The 22,534-nt window shown below is 44.6% G+C and overlaps 1 protein-coding gene across 1 annotated transcript in view; it reads left to right on the top strand.

Moving 5' to 3' along the window:
- The first annotated feature begins 696 nt into the window (after positions 1–696).
- LOC128357758 (neural cell adhesion molecule L1-like) overlaps positions 697–22,534 on the top strand; it is a 40,158-nt gene continuing 18,320 nt past the window's right edge. The window contains exons 1-11 of the mRNA XM_053318128.1: positions 697–859; positions 4,066–4,404; positions 4,486–4,624; positions 5,933–6,054; positions 9,769–9,783; positions 10,195–10,297; positions 10,402–10,571; positions 12,179–12,301; positions 12,502–12,672; positions 12,772–12,886; positions 15,111–15,295. Coding sequence (XP_053174103.1) covers positions 697–859; positions 4,066–4,404; positions 4,486–4,624; positions 5,933–6,054; positions 9,769–9,783; positions 10,195–10,297; positions 10,402–10,571; positions 12,179–12,301; positions 12,502–12,672; positions 12,772–12,886; positions 15,111–15,295 — 1,645 coding nt within the window. The remainder of the gene's footprint in view (positions 860–4,065; positions 4,405–4,485; positions 4,625–5,932; positions 6,055–9,768; positions 9,784–10,194; positions 10,298–10,401; positions 10,572–12,178; positions 12,302–12,501; positions 12,673–12,771; positions 12,887–15,110; positions 15,296–22,534) is intronic.

The raw sequence follows: 22,534 nt of genomic DNA, 5'->3' as shown, positions 1-22,534 counted from the left end.
TCTCTTTGTGACTTTTTTTAATTGAAAAGACAAAAAACCAAAAAAAACAAATGTTGGACAGCAACCGAAACAATGGCTGTGTGTGTGTGTGTGTGTGTGTGTGTCTCTGTGTCTCTGTGTGTGTGTGTGTATGTGCGTGTGTGTATGTGTGTGCGTGTGTGCGTGTGTGTGTGTCTCTGAGTGTGTGTGTGTGTGTGTGTGTGAATGGAGGACGAGCAGGGAGTGGCACAGGAGAGGAAGCGAGGGAGGTGTGGAGGGACAGTGGGGGATGGGAGTAAAGGAGGGGCAGCGTGGGGGATGGTGCTGCTGGAGTCAGGAGGTTGCCATGGTGACGGGAGAGAGAGGAGACGGCGGCACTCACACACACAGAGACACACAGAGACACACACACAGAGACACACACACACACACACACAGAGACACACACACACTCAGAGACACACACACACTCAGAGACACACACACACACACACTCAGAGACACACACACACACACTCAGACACACACACACACACACACACACACTGACATTCTCCCGGCTGATTGGATAATCTGATAACTATCAAATGTACTTTTAATTCAAACCTTCCTTCCTGTCCTTCTGGGGGCAGAGAGGGGGCAGATGGAGGAGGTGGGGGGGGCAGATGGAGGAAGTGGTGGGGGGGGGCAGATGGAGGAGGTGGTGGGGGGGGGCAGATGGAGGTGGAGGAGATGCTCTCCAGGCTCAGATGCAGAAGCTCACAGCAGCACACCGAGCTGCTTCCCAAACCCTGCAGGCCGGGCTCATACCGCCAGGACACCATGAAACCCCTAACCCAAACCCGGCCTGCAGGGGTCTCACCCAGTTCTGTGAGGCTCTGTGAGGTTCTGTGAGGCTCTGTGAGGCTCTGTGAGGTTCTGTGAGGCTCTGAGAGGCTCTGAGAGGCTCTGAGAGGCTCTGAGAGGCTCTGTGTGGTTCTGTGAGGTTCTGAGTGGTTCTGTGAGGTTCTGTGTGGTTCTTTAAACGCTGTAATTTCAGCAGTTCATCATGTTAACAGGAAGTGATGGAGGACTAAACCCACAGTCCTCCTTCTGTGGAAACATGGATTATAAAGTTGATGTGAAGCTAATATGAAGCTTCAGAGTCTGAATGAGTCAAATCTTCATCTTCTATGTTTCAGCGTTACTATACTTCCACCACAGAGAAACAGGAAACACTAAGAGGAGGGAGGAAGGAAGAGAAACATATATACCAGTATACACTATATATAACACACACTGGGAACTGTCCTTTAAAGGATAACTGTTACTATACTTCCATCGTGTATATATATATATATCTATATATATATACATATGCACAGAGAAACATATATATATATATATACATATATCTCTCTATATCTACTACAGCTCAACAGGAAACACTGAGAGGAGGGAGGGAGGGAAGGAAGGAAGGAAGGAAGGAAGGAAAGGAAACACTGAGAGGGAATCTGATGCTAAAGGCTGTAAATGCTGTATCATGTGTCAGAGATCACTCAGACTGTGACTCAGCCCCCCCCCCCCCCCCGCCCATAAAGCTCACTTTCATTTCTCTGAAGCAGAGCAACAGGAAGTCAGCTGATAGCAAACAGTCTAACTCTTCATCACTGATGATGATGATGATGATGAATCAGACTGATCTGATGTCAGATTAGATGAATAGAGTTGACCCTCCTGTGTGCTGACGTGCGCCCCCTGGTGGCAGCAGAGCTCATTACATGAAGCAGGAGGCACCAAATACCTGAGAGGACGGGAGCTCTGACCCGAGGGGGGGGGTGGGGGAGGCGGGGGGGGGCGCAATGTTATATACACAACAGTCTGTCACAGCTGGGGCCAATCAGCTCTCAGCTGCTGTTTGTCCACACACACAGACACACACACACACACACACACACACACACACATACCATCACCATGTGGATGGGAGACCCGCTGTACCAGCTGTGTGTACATTGGGCTGAACACACACACACACACATACAGACACATACAGACAGACACACACAGACACACACACACACACACACACACACACACACAGAGATCACAGCTGATTGATCCTGAGCTCAGCAGCTGATGTTATATATTGTGATATAAAGAGATTAGAACGATGTCATCAACATTTCATATAAAACCAGTAAAGAGAAAAAGGAAAAGAAGAAAGAACGAGAGGAATGAGAGGGTAGAGGGTAGAGGGTTAGGGTTAGCAGGAAACAAAGGAGGAGGAAGAGGAGGAGGAGGAGGAGGAGAAGGAGGGTTAGGGTTAGGGTTAGCAGGAGACAAAGGAGGAGGAGGAAGGAGGAGGAGGAGGAGGAGGAAGAGGAGCAGATGAGCTGTAGATGAGTGTGTTTCCAGTCAGATTCTGGAGAACAACAAGTTCTCTGTTCCTTCAGCTTCCTGTTCACATCCAGGAATCTAAAGAATCTGCTGCTGGAGACGTGTGTGTGTGTGTGTGTGTGTGTGTGTTTGTGTGTGTGTGTGTGTGTGTCTGTGTGTGTGTGTGTGTGTGTGTGTGTGTGTGTGTGTCTGTGTGTGTGTGTGTGTGTGTCTGTGTGTGTGTGTGTGTGTGTGTGTGTGTGTCTGTGTGTGTGTGTGTGTGTGTGTGTCTGTGTGTGTCTGTGTGTGTGTGTGTGTGTGTGTGTGTGTGTGTGTGTCTGTGTGTGTGTGTGTGTGTGTCTGTGTGTGTGTGTGTGTGTGTGTGTGTGTGTCTGTGTGTGTGTGTGTGTGTGTGTGTCTGTGTGTGTGTGTGTGTGTCTGTGTGTGTGTGTGTGTGTCTGTGTGTGTGTGTGTGTGTGTGTGTGTGTGTGTGTCTGTGTGTGTGTGTGTGTGTGTCTGTGTGTGTGTGTGTGTGTGTGTGTGTGTGTGCTAACTTGCTATTTGAAGGCTTTGAACTCAAATACACAGGAGGGTTTCTTAAAATGTCACAATGGATTCAGAAAAGACACCTAGCACCTCCCAACACCTCCCACTACCACCCAACACCTCCCAACACCTCCCAACACCTCCCAGCACCTCCCAGCACCTCCCAGCACCTCCCAGCACCTCCTAGCACCTCCCTGCACCTCCCACTACCTCCCAACACCTCCCAGCACCTCTCAACACCTCCCAATACCTCCCAATACCTCCCAACACCTCCCAGCACCTCCCAACACCTCCCAGCACCTCCCAGCACCTCCCAACACCTCCCAGCACCCCTCAACACCAGGCGGGGAGTTCCTGTCCTCTGAAAAGAAGCCAATGGAGAAGTAACTTAGAGCTGCATTCTATCAAAGGGCCACCAGGGGGCGACCGTCTCTATACAAGTCAATGGAGAAGTAACTTAGAGCTGCATTCTATCAAAAGGCCACCAGGGGGCGACCGTCTCTATACAAGTCAATGGAGAAGTAACTTAGAGCTGCATTCTATCAAAAGGCCACCAGGGGGCGACCGTCTCTATACAAGTCAATGGAGAATTCACCAACTTCTCACTTGATTTCTAACCTCAGTAAACGTTTTCAAAATGTGTTTATGGTCTCAATCGCTAGTTTAAAGCCTTCTTCAATGCAGTATGATGTTCATTTGGGACATTTTGGCCTCCCTGATTTTATATGTGACGATAAAGCAGGGTATGCATTAGGGGGCGTGGCTACGTCCTGATTGACAGGTTGATTGACCAATGTCCTCCAGATCCAGCCCTCGTAACCATAGCAACCTCCCTGCTCCGCCGTTGGTCCCGCCCATACGTCCGTCCATGGCCCCGCCTCATGCCCATATAAGTAGAATCCGTGTTTTTATTTTTCCCAGCATGCACCTGAAATTTTCAAGATGGCGCTGCCTAGATTAGAAACTATTGGCTTCCGAGCAGCAGTCCACAAACCAATGGGTGACGTCTCAACACCCCTCAGCACCTCCCAACACCCTTCAACACCTCCCAACACCTCCCAACACCCCTCAACACCTCCCAACACCCTTCAACACCTCCCAACACCTCCCAACACCCCTCAACACCTCCCAACACCTCTCAACACCTCCCAATACCTCCCAATACCTCCCAAAACCTCCCAGCACCTCCCAACACCTCCCAACACCTCCCAACACCTCCCAACACCCCTCAACACCTCCCAACACCTCTCAACACCTCCCAACACCTCCCAACACCTCCCAACACCTCCCAGCACCCATCAACACCTCCCAACACCCCTCAACACCTCCCAACATCTCCCAACATCTCCCAACACCTCCCAACACCTCCCAACACCTCCCAACATCTCCCAACATCTCCCAACACCTCCCAACACCTCCCAACATCTCCCAACACCTCCCAGCACCTCCCAACACCCCTCAACACCTCCCAGCACCTCCCAATACCCCTCAACACCTCCCAACACCCATCAACACCTCCCAGCACCTCCCAACATCTCCCAACACCTCCCAGCACCTCCCAACACCTCCCAGCACCTCCCAACATCTCCCAACACCTCCCAGCACCTCCCAACACCTCCCAGCACACCTCAACACCTCCCAATACCTCCCAATACCCCTCAACACCTCCCAACACCCCTCAACACCTCCCAACACCTCCCAGCACCCATCAACACCTCCCAGCACCTGCCAACACCTCCCAGCACCTCCCAGCACCTCCCAGCACCTGCCAACACCTCCCAGCACCTGCCAACACCTCCCAGCACCTCCCAGCACCTCCCAGCACCTGCCAGCACCTCCCAACACCTCCCAGCACCTCCCAACACCTCCCAACACCTCCCAGCACCTCCCAGCACCTCCCAACACCTCCCAGCACCTCCCAGTACCTCCCAGCACCTCCCAGTACCTCCCAGCACCTCCCAACACCTCCCAACACCTCCCAGCACCTCCCAGTACCTCCCAGCACCTCCCAATACCTCCCAGCACCTCCCAACACCTCCCAGCACCTCCCAATACCTCCCAGCACCTCCCAACACCTCCCAGCACCTCCCAACACCTCCCTTTATCTCTGTTTGTGTTTCTGTGTGTGTGTGTGTGTGTGTGTGTGTGTGTGTGTGTGTGTGTGTGTGTGTATGTGTGTGTGTGTGTGTGTGTGTGTGTAATCTCTTCGGAATCTATCAATGAATTAATTTCTCGCTCTGTCAGTTACAATCCATCAACCCCCCCCCCCCCCCAGGCCCACCTGCCCCTCAGCTTCTTGGGGGGGGGGGGGGGTCAGTATAATAATATGATAACATACACACACACACACACACACATACACACACACACACACACACACATATACACACACACATACATATACACAGATTGTTGTGTGTGTGTGTGTGTGTGTGTGTGTGTGTGTGTGTGCTGCTAATAATTAGATGGGGGGGTCTATATTAGCCAGCTGTCACTCTGCAACCCCCCCCCCCCCTCCCCCTCCTCTGCTGTCATGGGTCAGCGCTCAGTCAGCAGGCAGGAACAAAGGATACACACACACAGCTACACACACACACACAGCTACACACACACACACACTCACACAAAATAACACCGTAGCAGACTTATAATGTATTTAAACAGGAAATGATGATATTGTGTGTGTGTGTGTGTGTGTGTGTGTGTGTGTGTGTGTCTGTGTGTGTGTGTGTGTGTGTGTGTGTGTGTGTGTGTTGGGGGGTGAGGGGGGGGGGTTATGACATCATTAATTTATATGAATGTATTTTTTAATATTTTAATGAAACTGAAGGAATCAGCTGATTACTGAGACTAATGATCTGTTTTCTCTCCCCCCCCCACCCCCACCCCCCCCCCCATCCCATCCCTCCTTTACCCCCCCCCCCCACTCCCTCCTCCAGGCTGTTAAACTAACACACACCGCCCCCCCCGCCCCCCTGCGGAAGGTCTGGGACCCCGCAGTGTGTGTGTGTGTGTGTGTGTGTGTGTGTGAGAGATGTGTGTGTCACAGCGTCAGTGGACGCGCTGCTCCCCCTCCCCCCCCCCTGATCCTCCTCCTGCTCCCCCTCTCCCTCCTCTACTCCTCCTCATCGCCCCCCCTCGCTCAGGGAGCCATCCAGATCCCCGAAGGCTGTGAGTACTGAGGACACACACACACACACACACACACACACACTGCAAATACACACACACACACACACACACACACACTGCACACACACACACACACACACACACACTGCAAATACACACACACACACACACACACACACACACACACTGCAAATACACACACACACACACACACACTGTGGGGGGGGGGGCTGACCTTTACTCCTCAGGACAAACTGAATGCTTAAGCACACTTTAAGCACATTTTTTGCAACATTGGCTATTTTTGCTAAACTCTACACACAAATGATCAAAACGTTATAGTTCACACAGCTTGATTAACTCTTCACACCTTTAGTAAAAATAGTGTTTTCGTATCAAACAGTAAACACATGCCATCATTTACGAAGCACATAATGTGCCAACTACACACTGATGGTATGAAAACACATCTGGCTTCTGCTTTCTCTGTGCACAAGGTAGGCTAGGCCAGTCTGAGGTTCTGTAAACACACAGGGATCCAAACTTCAAGTATTGGTGTTTATTCACACTCGTCAAAACAAAGACAATCAGCCTACATCATGCCGTCTCTCTGGGTCCGGCCACAAAATCTCATCTACGTCACATGCGATGTCCTCCAGTCCAAGGCCCCGGGGAAAATACCTCCAGGCCTGACATGATGCCTGCTCATCTCCACACGCCTCCTCCATTGCCTGTAAAAGGGCTGCGTGTTGATGGGGATGGCGGTCGTGGACTTTCCAGCGCCAGGCAGAAAAGAACTCTTCAATCGGATTTAAGAATGGAGAGTATGGGGGGAGGTTGAGTGCCATGAAGAGCGGGTGATCGGTAAACCAGTTGCGGACCAAAGCAGCCCTATGTAAACTAACATTGTCCCATATGATGACATATCGGGTCTGCTCTGGTCTCTGAACAGTGAGAATGTCGTGTAAGGTGTCCAGGAATGCAATCATGTGTGCAGAGTTATATGGGCCAATGGTTGCATGATGGTGAACAACACCATTTTGGCTGATAGCTGCACACATGGTGATGTTACCACCACGTTGTCCTGGGACATTGATTATTGCACGGTGTCCAATAATGTTCCTACCACGCCTCCTTGTTTTACTGAGGTTAAAACCTGCCTCATCGACAAAGAGCAGCTCGTGTCCCATGGAATCTGCCTCCAGCTCCATTACTCTCTGGACAAGACAAAACAAATGCAACACATCAGGCCCATACACAGCACTACAGTAGCCTATGCACTTTGAAATTCAGAACCAATGACACTATAGCTTACGTGCACATACTCATATCGCAGTTGCTTCACACGTTCACTATTTCTTTGGAAAGGAACTCTGTAAATTTGTTTCATCCTTATTCTGTTGCGGGCAAGTACACGACTTAGTACTGACATGCTCACACTGCGTATATTTTGGAAGATGGTGTCATTATCAATTATACGCTGCTGTATTTCGCGCAGTCTTATTGCGTTATTGGCAATCACCATATTCACTATATGGGGCTCTTGGAGTGAACATTCTTCCTCTGCCCCCAACATCTGGACGTCTAGCAATTCTGTAAAGTAACAATTTCAGAATTTTTGCATGTATGGTATTGTTGTGTTTCTCATTAGAGTAGGGCAGTGCTACAAATCTTAGTGCATTGTGACTGTACTTACCGATTTTCATTTCGAAATGTCCTAATGATGCTCGCTACAGTGTAGCGGCTCAAATTAGGCTGAACCCGTTGGCCAGCTTCCCTCAGGGTCATTCCATGGTTTATGACATGGTCCACTATTGTTGCTCTGATGTCATCAGTTATTCTATTTCTTCTTCTTACCCTTCCTCTTCCCCCTCCTCGTCCTCCTCTTGCTCCTCCTTGTCCTCTTCCTCTAACTTCCTCTAACCCTCTCGCTTCTTCACCTCCACGTCCTCTTCCTCCAACTCCTTCACCTCCACGTCCACGTCCTCTTCCTCCAACTCCTTCACCTCCACGTCCACGTCCTCTTCCTCCAACTCCTTCACCTCCACGTCCACGTCCTCTTCCTCCAACTCCTTCACGTCCACGTCCTCTTCCTCCAACTCCTTCACCTCCACGTCCTCTTCCTCCAACTCCTTCACCTCCACGTCCACGTCCTCTTCCTCCAACTCCTTCACCTCCACGTCCACGTCCTCTTCCTCCAACTCCTTCACCTCCACGTCCACGTCCTCTTCCTCCAACTCCTTCACGTCCACGTCCTCTTCCTCCAACTCCTTCACCTCCACGTCCTCTTCCTCCAACTCCTTCACCTCCACGTCCACGTCCTCTTCCTCCAACTCCTTCACCTCCACGTCCACGTCCTCTTCCTCCAACTCCTTCACCTCCACGTCCACGTCCTCTTCCTCCAACTCCTTCACCTCCACGTCCTCTTCCTCCAACTCCTTCACCTCCACGTCCACGTCCTCTTCCTCCAAATCCTTCACCTCCACGTCCACGTCCTCTTCCTCCAACTCCTTCACCTCCACGTCCTCTTCCTCCAACTCCTTCACGTCCACGTCCTCTTCCTCCAACTCCTTCACCTCCACCTCCACGTCCTCTTCCTCCAACTCCTTCACCTCCACGTCCTCTTCCTCCAACTCCTTCACCTCCACGTCCTCTTCCTTTTGCCTCTTCACCTCCACGTCCTCTTCCTCCAACTCCTTCACCTCCACGTCCTCTTCCTCCAACTCCTTCATCTTCACCTCCACGTCCTCTTGCTTCTTCACCTCCACGTCCTCTTCCTCCAACTCCTTCACCTCCACGTCCTCTTCCTCCAACTCCTTCATCTTCACCTCCACGTCCTCTTGCTTCTTCACCTCCACGTCCTCTTCCTCCAACTCCTTCATCTTCACCTCCACGTCCTCTTCCTTTTGCCTCTTCACCTCCACGTCCTCTCCCTCCAACTCCTTCACCTCCATGTCCTCTTCCTCCAACTCCTTCACCTCCACGTCCTCTTCCTCCAACTCCTTCACCTCCACGTCCTCTTCCTCCAACTCCTTCACCTCCACGTCCTCTTCCTCCAACTCCTTCACCTCCACGTCCTCTTCCTCCAACTCCTTCACCTCCATGTCCTCTTCCTCCAACTCCTTCACCTCCATGTCCTCTTCCTCCAACTCCTTCACCTCCACGTCCTCTTCCTCCAACTCCTTCACCTCCACGTCCTCTTCCTCGGCCTCCTCTGATTCTTACTCTTCTTGCTCCTTCCATTGTACTCCACACAGACAGCTTACCTGTGGCTTATTTATAGTGCTCAGGCTGATTGCAAAGTGAACTAATTCTCTAAAATTGTTTTCACATGTGAAAGTGTGCCAGTTGGCAAAATAGTGTAAATAATAGCCATACATGTGTATAATTTTGCTAGGAGTGTTTTGGAAATTTGGCAATTGAGTGTAAGCAGCGAGTTGCTGTGCAGTATTTGTGCTTTTAGTTTGGCTAACTCAGTGAGTGGTTTTGCTATATGTATTAATAGTTTTAGAAATTGTGCTACAAGAACATGATTAGCACTTAAGCATTCAGAAAAAACTGTAAATAAATGTGTGTGTGTGTGTGTGTGTGTGTGTGTGTGAGTGTGAGTGTGAGTGTGTGTGTGTGTGTGTGTGTGCGTGTGTAAGGGTAAGTGTGTTTGTGTGTGTGTGTGTGTGTGTGTGAGTGTGTGTGTGTGTGTGTAGAGCTTAATCTTGTGTGTTTCTTCTTCTCTCTGCTTTCGTGGATAAACAGATAAAGTGCAGAACAGTAAGTCAGCTGTGTGTGTGTTACTGTGTGTGTGTGTGTGTGTTACTGTGTGTGTGTGTGTGTGTGTGTTACTGTGTGTGTGTGTGTGTGTTACTGTGTGTGTGTGTGTGTGTGTGTGTGTTACTGTGTGTGTGTGTGTGTGTTACTGTGTGTGTGTGTGTGTGTGTTACTGTGTGTGTGTGAGTTACTGTGTGTGTGTGTTACTGTGTGTGTGTGAGTTACTGTGTGTGTGTGTTACTCTGTGTGTGTGAGTTACTGTGTGTGTGTGTTACTGTGTGTGTGTTAGATTGTGTTAGAGTGTGTTAGAGTGTGTGTAACAAATTAATCTGCCTCTTCAGTTTGTAACTGGTTGCGTGTGTGCGTGTGTGCGTGTGCCTGTGTGTGTGTGTGCCTGTGTGTGTGTGTGTGTAGTGTCACAGCCTCCGGTGCTCACAGGGACACCGACGTCAGCGACAGTTTTTTCTCCAGAGGATTTGAACATCACCTGCGAGGCGACCGGAAACCCGACACCCACGTACGTACTGCCGGTAACCGTACTGTGGAAGTAACTAGTTACATCATATAGTCACTAGTTACCTTGTGAGAACAGTAATAGATTACTTTACTACCCCCCCCCAGGTTCCGCTGGGTGAAGGATGAGCAGGAGTTCGGACCGACCCGGACCGGTTCTGGGTCGCTGACGGCGGATCCAGACGAGCCTCTCGAGTCGTATCAAGGTTCCTTCAGATGTTACGCCTCCAACACGCTGGGGACCGCCATGACCCAGACGGTACACATCATAGTGGAGCGTGAGTACACACACACACACACACACACATACACACACACACACACACACACACAGATACACACACACAGATACACACAGATACACACACACACACACACACACACACACATATACACACACACACACACCGTAATGTGTGTAGATCAAATATAACCTCCTCAGACCCGAGCTCTTTGCTCTTTGGGCTCATTGGAACCTGATGAACTTTGGTTCACCCTCCAGAACGTAGTGCGGTGGGCTAAATGTGTCGCAGTAGCACAGTTCAACCACTAGATGGAGACAAAGACCGTGTGTTCGTGTGTTACCATGTAAATAAATGGAAACTGGCTTGAATCGACTCAAACTGACCCAGAGACGCTGGAGGAACTGTTACTGGGAATATTATACAACCAGACAACTTTTAACCATAAAAACAGCTTTTATTTGATTTCAGTTTTTGTGGATTTCGTGAAATTAAAGATACGAGGACCGCGGTGACTGTGGGATGCGCAGTGCTTAGACGGAGGAGTGTTTTTTGCAAATAGCCAATCAGTTGCTCAGTGTTTGACCTGTGTTTAGTTGAGTGTGTTATACTCTGCTTCCACCACTAGATGGCAGTGTAAGTGTGTTATACTCTGCTTCCACCACTAGATGGCAGTGTGTTATACTCTGCTTCCACCACTAGATGGCAGTGTAAGTGTGTTATACTCTGCTTCCACCACTAGATGGCAGTGTAAGTGTGTTGTACTCTGCTTCCACCACTAGATGGCAGTGTAAGTGTGTTATACTCTGCTTCCACCACTAGATGGAGACAAAGACCAGTGCTTAGACGGAGGAGTGTTTTTTGCAAATAGCCAATCAGTTGCTCAGTGTTTGACCTGTGTTTAGTTGAGTGTGTTATACTCTGCTTCCACCACTAGATGGCAGTGTGTTATACTCTGCTTCCACCACTAGATGGCAGTGTAAGTGTGTTATACTCTGCTTCCACCACTAGATGGCAGTGTGTTATACTCTGCTTCCACCACTAGATGGCAGTGTAAGTGTGTTGTACTCTGCTTCCACCATTAGATGGCAGTGTAAGTGTGTTATACTCTGCTTCCACCACTAGATGGCAGTGTAAGTGTTATACTCTGCTTCCACCACTAGGTGGCAATGTGTGTTGTACTCTGCTTCCACCACTAGGTGGCAATGTGTGTTGTACTCTGCTTCCACCACTAGATGGCAGTGTGTTGTACTCTGCTTCCACCACTAGATGGCAGCGTAAGTGTGTTGTACTCTGCTTCCACCACTAGATGGCAGTGTAAGTGTGTTATACTCTGCTTCCACCACTAGATGGCAGTGTAAGTGTGTTATACTCTGCTTCCACCACTAGATGGCAGCGTAAGTGTGTTGTACTCTGCTTCCACCACTAGATGGCAGCAGAGACAACTGCTCCAATCACAGCAGAGAGGAGCGATGACATCAGTCAGGAGAAGGACTCTGATTGGCTGTCAGTGATGCAGATGAATAGTTATTGTTCTCAGTGTGGACGGAGCTTTAATGTGTGTGCTACTCTGTGTGTGTGTGTGTGTGTGTGTGTTACTCTGTGTGTGTGTGTGTGTGTGTGTGTGTGTGTGTGTGTTGCAGCTCAGCCTGTCCTCCACAAACAGCAGAAGGTCAGTAAATCAGCACATGAAGGAGACAGCTTGATCCTGACCTGTAACCCTCCAAAGAGCTCCACCCCCCCACACATCCACTGGATGGACAACAGTGAGTTTACCTTCATCATCATCATCTTCATCACTGAGCTGACCTTTGCTTGTTTCTCTCAGGTGAAATTCTTCCTTTTAATTAGTGTTTAACTGTGCGTGTGTGTGTGTGCGCGTGCATGTGTGTGTGTCTGTGTGTGTGTGTGTCTGTGTGTGTGTGTGTGTGTGTGTGCGTGCATGTGCGTGTGTGTGTGTTTGCAGGGATGGTGCACATTACGCAGAGTACCAGGGTCATGGTCGGCATCGATGGGAAACTTTACTTCTCTAACGTTGTGAAGAGCGACAGCAGAGACGATTACGTCTGTCACGCTCAGTATTCAGCAGCCAGAACGATCCTGCCTGAGAGTGAAGTCAGACTCACTGTGCTGCCCAGTGAGTATGGACAGTTACATATATATATATATGTGTGTAGATGTATAGATGTATACATATATTCATTATATTCATTATATTTTTCTTCTCTCTCTTCAGGTAACCATGTGGCTCATGGAAGGGAACCTCGCTTCCTTTATCCAACCGACTCTCACACCACAGTGCTGGCTCTGCAGGGACAGAACGTCTTCCTGGATTGTATCCCCACAGGCCTGTGAGTGTGTGTGTGTGTCTCTGTGTTACTTATCACAGTGAGAGGACCGATGTTCTGCACATTTCATCAGTCTCATGTCTCTGTGTCATGTCTCTGAGGATCAGTCTCATGTCTCTGAGGATCAGTCTCATGTCTCTGAGGATCAGTGTCATGTCTCTGTGTCATGTCTCTGTGTCATGTCTCTGAGGATCAGTCTCATGTCTCTGTGGATCAGTCTCATGTCTCTGAGGATCAGTCTCATGTCTCTAAGGATCAGTCTCATGTCTCTGAGGATCAGTCTCATGTCTCTGTGGATCAGTCTCATGTCTCTGTGTCATGTCTCTGTGGATCAGTCTCATATCTCTGAGGATCAGTCTCATGTCTCTGTGGATCAGCCTCATGTCTCTAAGGATCAGTCTCATGTCTCTAAGGATCAGTCTCATGTCTCTGAGGATCAGTCTCATGTCTCTGTGGATCAGTCTCATGTCTCTGAGGATCAGTCTCATGTCTCTGTGGATCAGTCTCATGTCTCTGTGGATCAGCCTCATGTCTCTAAGGATCAGTCTCATGTCTCTAAGGATCAGTCTCATGTCTCTGAGTCATGTCTCTGTCGATCAGTCTCATGTCTCTGTGGATCAGTCTCATGTCTCTAAGGATCAGTCTCATGTCTCTAAGGATCAGTCTCATGTCTCTGAGTCATGTCTCTGTGGATCAGTCTCATGTCTCTGAGGATCAGTCTCATGTCTCTGTGGATCAGTCTCATGTCTCTGAGTCATGTCTCTGTGGATCAGTCTCATGTCTCTGAGGATCAGTCTCATGTCTCTGTGGATCAGTCTCATGTCTCTAAGGATCAGTCTCATGTCTCTGTGGATCAGTCTCATGTCTCTGTGGATCAGTCTCATGTCTCTGTGGGTCAGTCTCATGTCTCTAAGGATCAGTCTCATGTCTCTGTGGATCAGTCTCATGTCTCTAAGGATCAGTCTCATGTCTCTGAGGATCAGTCTCATGTCTCTGAGTCATGTATCTGAGGATCAGTCTCATGTCTCTGTGGATCAGTCTCATGTCTCTGTGGATCAGTCTCATGTCTCTGTGGATCAGTCTCATGTCTCTGAGGATCAGTCTCATGTCTCTGAGGATCAGTCTCATGTCTCTGTGGATCAGTCTCATGTCTCTGTTGATCAGTCTCATGTCTCTGAGGATCAGTCTCATGTCTCTGTGGATCAGTCTCATGTCTCTGTGTCATGTCTCTGTGGATCAGTCTCATGTCTCTGTGTCATGTCTCTGAGGATCAGTCTCATGTCTCTGTGGATCAGTCTCATGTCTCTGTGTCATGTCTCTGTGGATCAGTCTCATGTCTCTGTGTCATGTCTCTGTGGATCAGTCTCATGTCTCTGTGGATCAGTGTCATGTCTCTGTGGATCAGTCTCATGTCTCTAAGGATCAGTCTCATGTCTCTAAGGATCAGTCTCATGTCTCTGTGGATCAGTCTCATGTCTCTGTGTCATGTCTTGGTGGATCAGTCTCATGTCTCTGTGTCATGTCTCTGTGGATCAGTCTCATGTCTCTGAGTCATGTCTCTGTGGATCAGTCTCATGTCTCTGTGGATCAGTCTCATGTCTCTGTGGATCAGTCTCATGTCTCTGAGGATCAGTCTCATGTCTCTGAGGATCAGTCTCATGTCTCTGAGGATCAGTCTCATGTCTCTAAGGATCAGTCTCATGTCTCTGAGGATCAGTCTCATGTCTCTAAGGATCAGTCTCATGTCTCTGTGGATCAGTCTCATGTCTCTAAGGATCAGTCTCATGTCTCTGTGTCATGTCTCTGAGGATCAGTCTCATGTCTCTGAGGATCAGTCTCATGTCTCTGAGGATCAGTCTCATGTCTCTAAGGATCAGTCTCATGTCTCTGTGGATCAGTCTCATGTCTCTGAGGATCAGTCTCATGTCTCTGTGGATCAGTCTCATGTCTCTAAGGATCAGTCTCATGTCTCTAAGGATCAGTCTCATGTCTCTGAGGATCAGTCTCATGTCTCTGTGGATCAGTCTCATGTCTCTGTGTCATGTCTCTGAGGATCAGTCTCATGTCTCTAAGGATCAGTCTCATGTCTCTGAGGATCAGTCTCATGTCTCTAAGGATCAGTCTCATGTCTCTGTGGATCAGTCTCATGTCTCTGAGGATCAGTCTCATGTCTCTGTGGATCAGTCTCATGTCTCTAAGGATCAGTCTCATGTCTCTTTGTCCTCAGACCGACTCCGACGGTGAAGTGGACAAAAAAAAACGGAAACCAGGTGGACATGACGGAGAATCTGGAACTTTACGGCCGGCGTCTTCACTTCCACAGCGTCAGTCAGGAAGATGACGGAGAGTACGAGTGTAAAGCCGTCAACACGCACGGACACGCCGAGCACGTCTTCAGCCTCACTGTGGAAGGTACCTGCTCTACATACATGTAACACATCATACTACATACATGTAACACATCATACTACATACATGACACACATCATACTACATACATGTAACACATCATACTACATACATGTAACACATCTACTACATACATGTAACACATCTACTACATACATGTAACACATCTACTACATACATGTAACACATCATACTACATACATGTAACACACATCATACTACATACATGTAACACATCATACTACATACATGTAACACACATCATACTACATACATGTAACACATCATACTACATACATGTAACACACATCATACTACATACATGTAACACATCATACTACATACATGTAACACACATCATACTACATACATGTAACACACATCATACTACATACATGTAACACACATCATACTACACACATGTAACACACATCATACTACACACATGTAACACATCATACTACATACATGTAACACATCATACTACATACATGTAACACACGTCATACTACATACATGTAACACATCATACTACATACATGTAACACACATCATACTACATACATGTAACACATCATACTACATACATGTAACACATCATACTACATACATGTAACACACATCATACTACATACATGTAACACATCATACTACATACATGTAACACACATCATACTACATACATGTAACACATCTACTACATACATGTAACACATCTACTACATACATGTAACACATCATACTACATACATGTAACACACATCATACTACATACATGTAACACATCATACTACATACATGTAACACATCATACTACATACATGTAACACACATCATACTACATACATGTAACACATCATACTACATACATGTAACACACATCATACTACATACATGTAACACATCATACTACATACATGTAACACACATCATACTACATACATGTAACACACACCATACTACATACATGTAACACACATCATACTACATACATGTAACACATCATACTACATACATGTAACACATCATACTACATACATGTAACACATCATACTACATACATGTAACACACATCATACTACATACATGTAACACACATCATACTACATACATGTAACACATCATACTACATACATGTAACACATCATACTACATACATGTAACACATCATACTACATACATGTAACACACACCATACTACATACATGTAACACACATCATACTACATACATGTAACACATCATACTACATACATGTAACACACATCATACTACATACATGTAACACATCATACTACATACATGTAACACACATCATACTACATACATGTAACACACACCATACTACATACATGTAACACACATCATACTACATACATGTAACACATCATACTACATACATGTAACACATCATACTACATACATGTAACACACATCATACTACATACATGTAACACATCATACTACATACATGTAACACACATCATACTACATACATGTAACACATCATACTACATACATGTAACACACATCATACTACATACATGTAACACATCATACTACATACATGTAACACATCATACTACATACATGTAACACATCATACTACATACATGTAACACACATCATACTACATACATGTAACACATCATACTACATACATGTAACACATCATACTACATACATGTAACACACATCATACTACATACATGTAACACATCATACTACATACATGTAACACATCATACTACATACATGTAACACATCATACTACATACATGTAACACACATCTACTACATACATGTAACACATCATACTACATACATGTAACACACATCATACTACATACATGTAACACATCATACTACATACATGTAACACATCATACTACATACATGTAACACATCATACTACATACATGTAACACATCATACTACATACATGTAACACATCATACTACATACATGTAACACACATCATACTACATACATGTAACACATCATACTACATACATGTAACACACATCATACTACATACATGTAACACATCATACTACATACATGTAACACACATCATACTACATACATGTAACACATCATACTACATACATGTAACACATCATACTACATACATGTAACACATCATACTACATACATGTAACACACATCATACTACATACATGTAACACATCATACTACATACATGTAACACATCATACTACATACATGTAACACACATCATACTACATACATGTAACACACATCATACTACATACATGTAACACACATCATACTACATACATGTAACACATCATACTACATACATGTAACACACATCATACTACATACATGTAACACATCATACTACATACATGTAACACATCATACTACATACATGTAACACATCATACTACATACATGTAACACACATCTACTACATACATGTAACACATCTACTACATACATGTAACACATCATACTACATACATGTAACACATCATACTACATACATGTAACACATCATACTACATACATGTAACACACATCATACTACATACATGTAACACACATCATACTACATACATGTAACACATCATACTACATACATGTAACACACATCATACTACATACATGTAACACATCATACTACATACATGTAACACACATCATACTACATACATGTAACACATCATACTACATACATGTAACACATCATACTACATACATGTAACACACATCTACTACATACATGTAACACATCTACTACATACATGTAACACATCATACTACATACATGTAACACATCATACTACATACATGTAACACATCATACTACATACATGTAACACACATCATACTACATACATGTAACACACACCATACTACATACATGTAACACACATCATACTACATACATGTAACACATCATACTACATACATGACACACATCATACTACATACATGTAACACACATCATACTACATACATGTAACACATCTACTACATACATGTAACACATCATACTACATACATGTAACACATCATACTACATACATGTAACACACATCATACTACATACATGTAACACACATCATACTACATACATGTAACACATCATACTACATACATGTAACACATCATACTACATACATGTAACACATCATACTACATACATGTAACACACACCATACTACATACATGTAACACACATCATACTACATACATGTAACACATCATACTACATACATGTAACACACATCATACTACATACATGTAACACATCATACTACATACATGTAACACACATCATACTACATACATGTAACACACACCATACTACATACATGTAACACACATCATACTACATACATGTAACACATCATACTACATACATGTAACACATCATACTACATACATGTAACACATCATACTACATACATGTAACACACATCATACTACATACATGTAACACATCATACTACATACATGTAACACACATCATACTACATACATGTAACACATCATACTACATACATGTAACACACATCATACTACATACATGTAACACATCATACTACATACATGTAACACATCATACTACATACATGTAACACATCATACTACATACATGTAACACACATCATACTACATACATGTAACACATCATACTACATACATGTAACACATCATACTACATACATGTAACACACATCATACTACATACATGTAACACATCATACTACATACATGTAACACATCATACTACATACATGTAACACATCATACTACATACATGTAACACACATCTACTACATACATGTAACACATCATACTACATACATGTAACACACATCATACTACATACATGTAACACATCATACTACATACATGTAACACATCATACTACATACATGTAACACATCATACTACATACATGTAACACATCATACTACATACATGTAACACATCATACTACATACATGTAACACACATCATACTACATACATGTAACACATCATACTACATACATGTAACACACATCATACTACATACATGTAACACATCATACTACATACATGTAACACACATCATACTACATACATGTAACACATCATACTACATACATGTAACACATCATACTACATACATGTAACACATCATACTACATACATGTAACACACATCATACTACATACATGTAACACATCATACTACATACATGTAACACATCATACTACATACATGTAACACACATCATACTACATACATGTAACACACATCATACTACATACATGTAACACACATCATACTACATACATGTAACACATCATACTACATACATGTAACACACATCATACTACATACATGTAACACATCATACTACATACATGTAACACATCATACTACATACATGTAACACATCATACTACATACATGTAACACACATCTACTACATACATGTAACACATCTACTACATACATGTAACACATCATACTACATACATGTAACACATCATACTACATACATGTAACACATCATACTACATACATGTAACACACATCATACTACATACATGTAACACACATCATACTACATACATGTAACACATCATACTACATACATGTAACACACATCATACTACATACATGTAACACATCATACTACATACATGTAACACACATCATACTACATACATGTAACACATCATACTACATACATGTAACACATCATACTACATACATGTAACACACATCTACTACATACATGTAACACATCTACTACATACATGTAACACATCATACTACATACATGTAACACATCATACTACATACATGTAACACATCATACTACATACATGTAACACACATCATACTACATACATGTAACACACATCATACTACATACATGTAACACATCATACTACATACATGTAACACATCATACTACATACATGTAACACATCATACTACATACATGTAACACATCATACTACATACATGTAACACATGTGTTTGGGTGCAGTATAATAAAGGTGTGTGTGGGTGCAGTATAATAAAGGTGTGTGTGGGTGCAGTATAATAAAGGTGTGGGTGCAGTATAATAAAGGTGTGTGTGTGTGGGTGCAGTATAATAAAGGTGTGTTTGGGTGCAGTATAATAAAGGTGTGTGTGGGTGCAGTATAATAAAGGTGTGGGTGGGTGCAGTATAATAAAGGTGTGTTTGGGTGCAGTATAATAAAGGTGTGTGTGGGTGCAGTATAATAAAGGTGTGTTTGGGTGCAGTATAATAAAGGTGTGTTTGGGTGCAGTATAATAAAGGTGTGGGTGGGTGCAGTATAATAAAGGTGTGTGTGGGTGCAGTATAATAAAGGTGTGTGTGTGTAGTATAATAAAGGTGTGTGTGGGTGCAGTATAATAAAGGTGTGATAGGGTGCAGTATAATAAAGGTGTGTGTGGGTGCAGTATAATAAAGGTGTGTGTGTGGGTGCAGTATAATAAAGGTGTGTTTGGGTGCAGTATAATAAAGGTGTGTGTGGGTGCAGTATAATAAAGGTGTGTGTGGGTGCAGTATAATAAAGGTGTGTGTGGGTGCAGTATAATAAAGGTGTGGGTGCAGTATAATAAAGGTGTGTGTGGGTGCAGTATAATAAAGGTGTGTGTGGGTGCAGTATAATAAAGGTGTGTGTGGGTGCAGTATAATAAAGGTGTGTGTGGGTGCAGTATAATAAAGGTGTGTGTGGGTGCAGTATAATAAAGGTGTGTGTGGGTGCAGTATAATAAAGGTGTGTGTGGGTGCAGTATAATAAAGGTGTGGGTGCAGTATAATAAAGGTGTGTTTGGGTGCAGTATAATAAAGGTGTGTGTGGGTGCAGTATAATAAAGGTGTGTGTGGGTGCAGTATAATAAAGGTGTGTGTGGGTGCAGTATAATAAAGGTGTGTGTGGGTGCAGTATAATAAAGGTGTGTGTGTGGGTGCAGTATAATAAAGGTGTGTGTGTGGGTGCAGTATAATAAAGGTGTGATTGGGTGCAGTATAATAAAGGTGTGTGTGTGGGTGCAGTATAATAAAGGTGTGTGTTTGGGTGCAGTATAATAAAGGTGTGTGTGGGTGCAGTATAATAAAGGTGTGTGTGTGGGTGCAGTATAATAAAGGTGTGTGTGGGTGCAGTATAATAAAGGTGTGTGTGTGGGTGCAGTATAATAAAGGTGTGTGTGGGTGCAGTATAATAAAGGTGTGGGTGGGTGCAGTATAATAAAGGTGTGTGTGTGGGTGCAGTATAATAAAGGTGTGTGTGGGTGCAGTATAATAAAGGTGTGTGTGCAGTATAATAAAGGTGTGTGTGGGTGCAGTATAATAAAGGTGTGTGAGGGTGCAGTATAATAAAGGTGTGTGTGGGTGCAGTATAATAAAGGTGTGTGTGGGTGCAGTATAATAAAGGTGTGTGTGGGTGCAGTATAATAAAGGTGTGTGTGTGGGTGCAGTATAATAAAGGTGTGTGAGGGTGCAATATAATAAAGGTGTGTGTGGGTGCAGTATAATAAAGGTGTGTGTGGGTGCAGTATAATAAAGGTGTGTGTGGGTGCAGTATAATAAAGGTGTGTTTGGGTGCAGTATAATAAAGGTGTGGGTGCAGTATAATAAAGGTGTGTGTGGTTGCAGTATAATAAAGGTGTGTGTGGGTGCAGTATAATAAAGGTGTGTGTGGGTGCAGTATAATAAAGGTGTGTGTGGGTGCAGTATAATAAAGGTGTGTGTGGGTGCAGTATAATAAAGGTGTGGGTGCAGTATAATAAAGGTGTGGGTGCAGTATAATAAAGGTGTGTGATTGGGTGCAGTATAATAAAGGTGTGTGTGGGTGCAGTATAATAAAGGTGTGTGTGTGTGCAGTATAATAAAGGTGTGGGTGCAGTATAATAAAGGTGTGGGTGCAGTATAATAAAGGTGTGTGATTGGGTGCAGTATAATAAAGGTGTGTGTGGGTGCAGTATAATAAAGGTGTGTGTGTGTGCAGTATAATAAAGGTGTGGGTGCAGTATAATAAAGGTGTGGGTGCAGTATAATAAAGGTGTGGGTGCAGTATAATAAAGGTGTGGGTGGGTGCAGTATAATAAAGGTGTGTGTGGGTGCAGTATAATAAAGGTGTGTGTGGGTGCAGTATAATAAAGGTGTGGGTGCAGTATAATAAAGGTGTGTGTGGGTGCAGTATAATAAAGGTGTGTTTGGGTGCAGTATAATAAAGGTG

Source organism: Scomber japonicus, chromosome 4, assembly GCF_027409825.1.
Source record: "Scomber japonicus isolate fScoJap1 chromosome 4, fScoJap1.pri, whole genome shotgun sequence".
NCBI lineage: Eukaryota > Metazoa > Chordata > Actinopteri > Scombriformes > Scombridae > Scomber > Scomber japonicus.
Note: the sequence above shows the minus strand (reverse complement) of the source record. Positions and strands in the feature narration are given on the sequence as shown.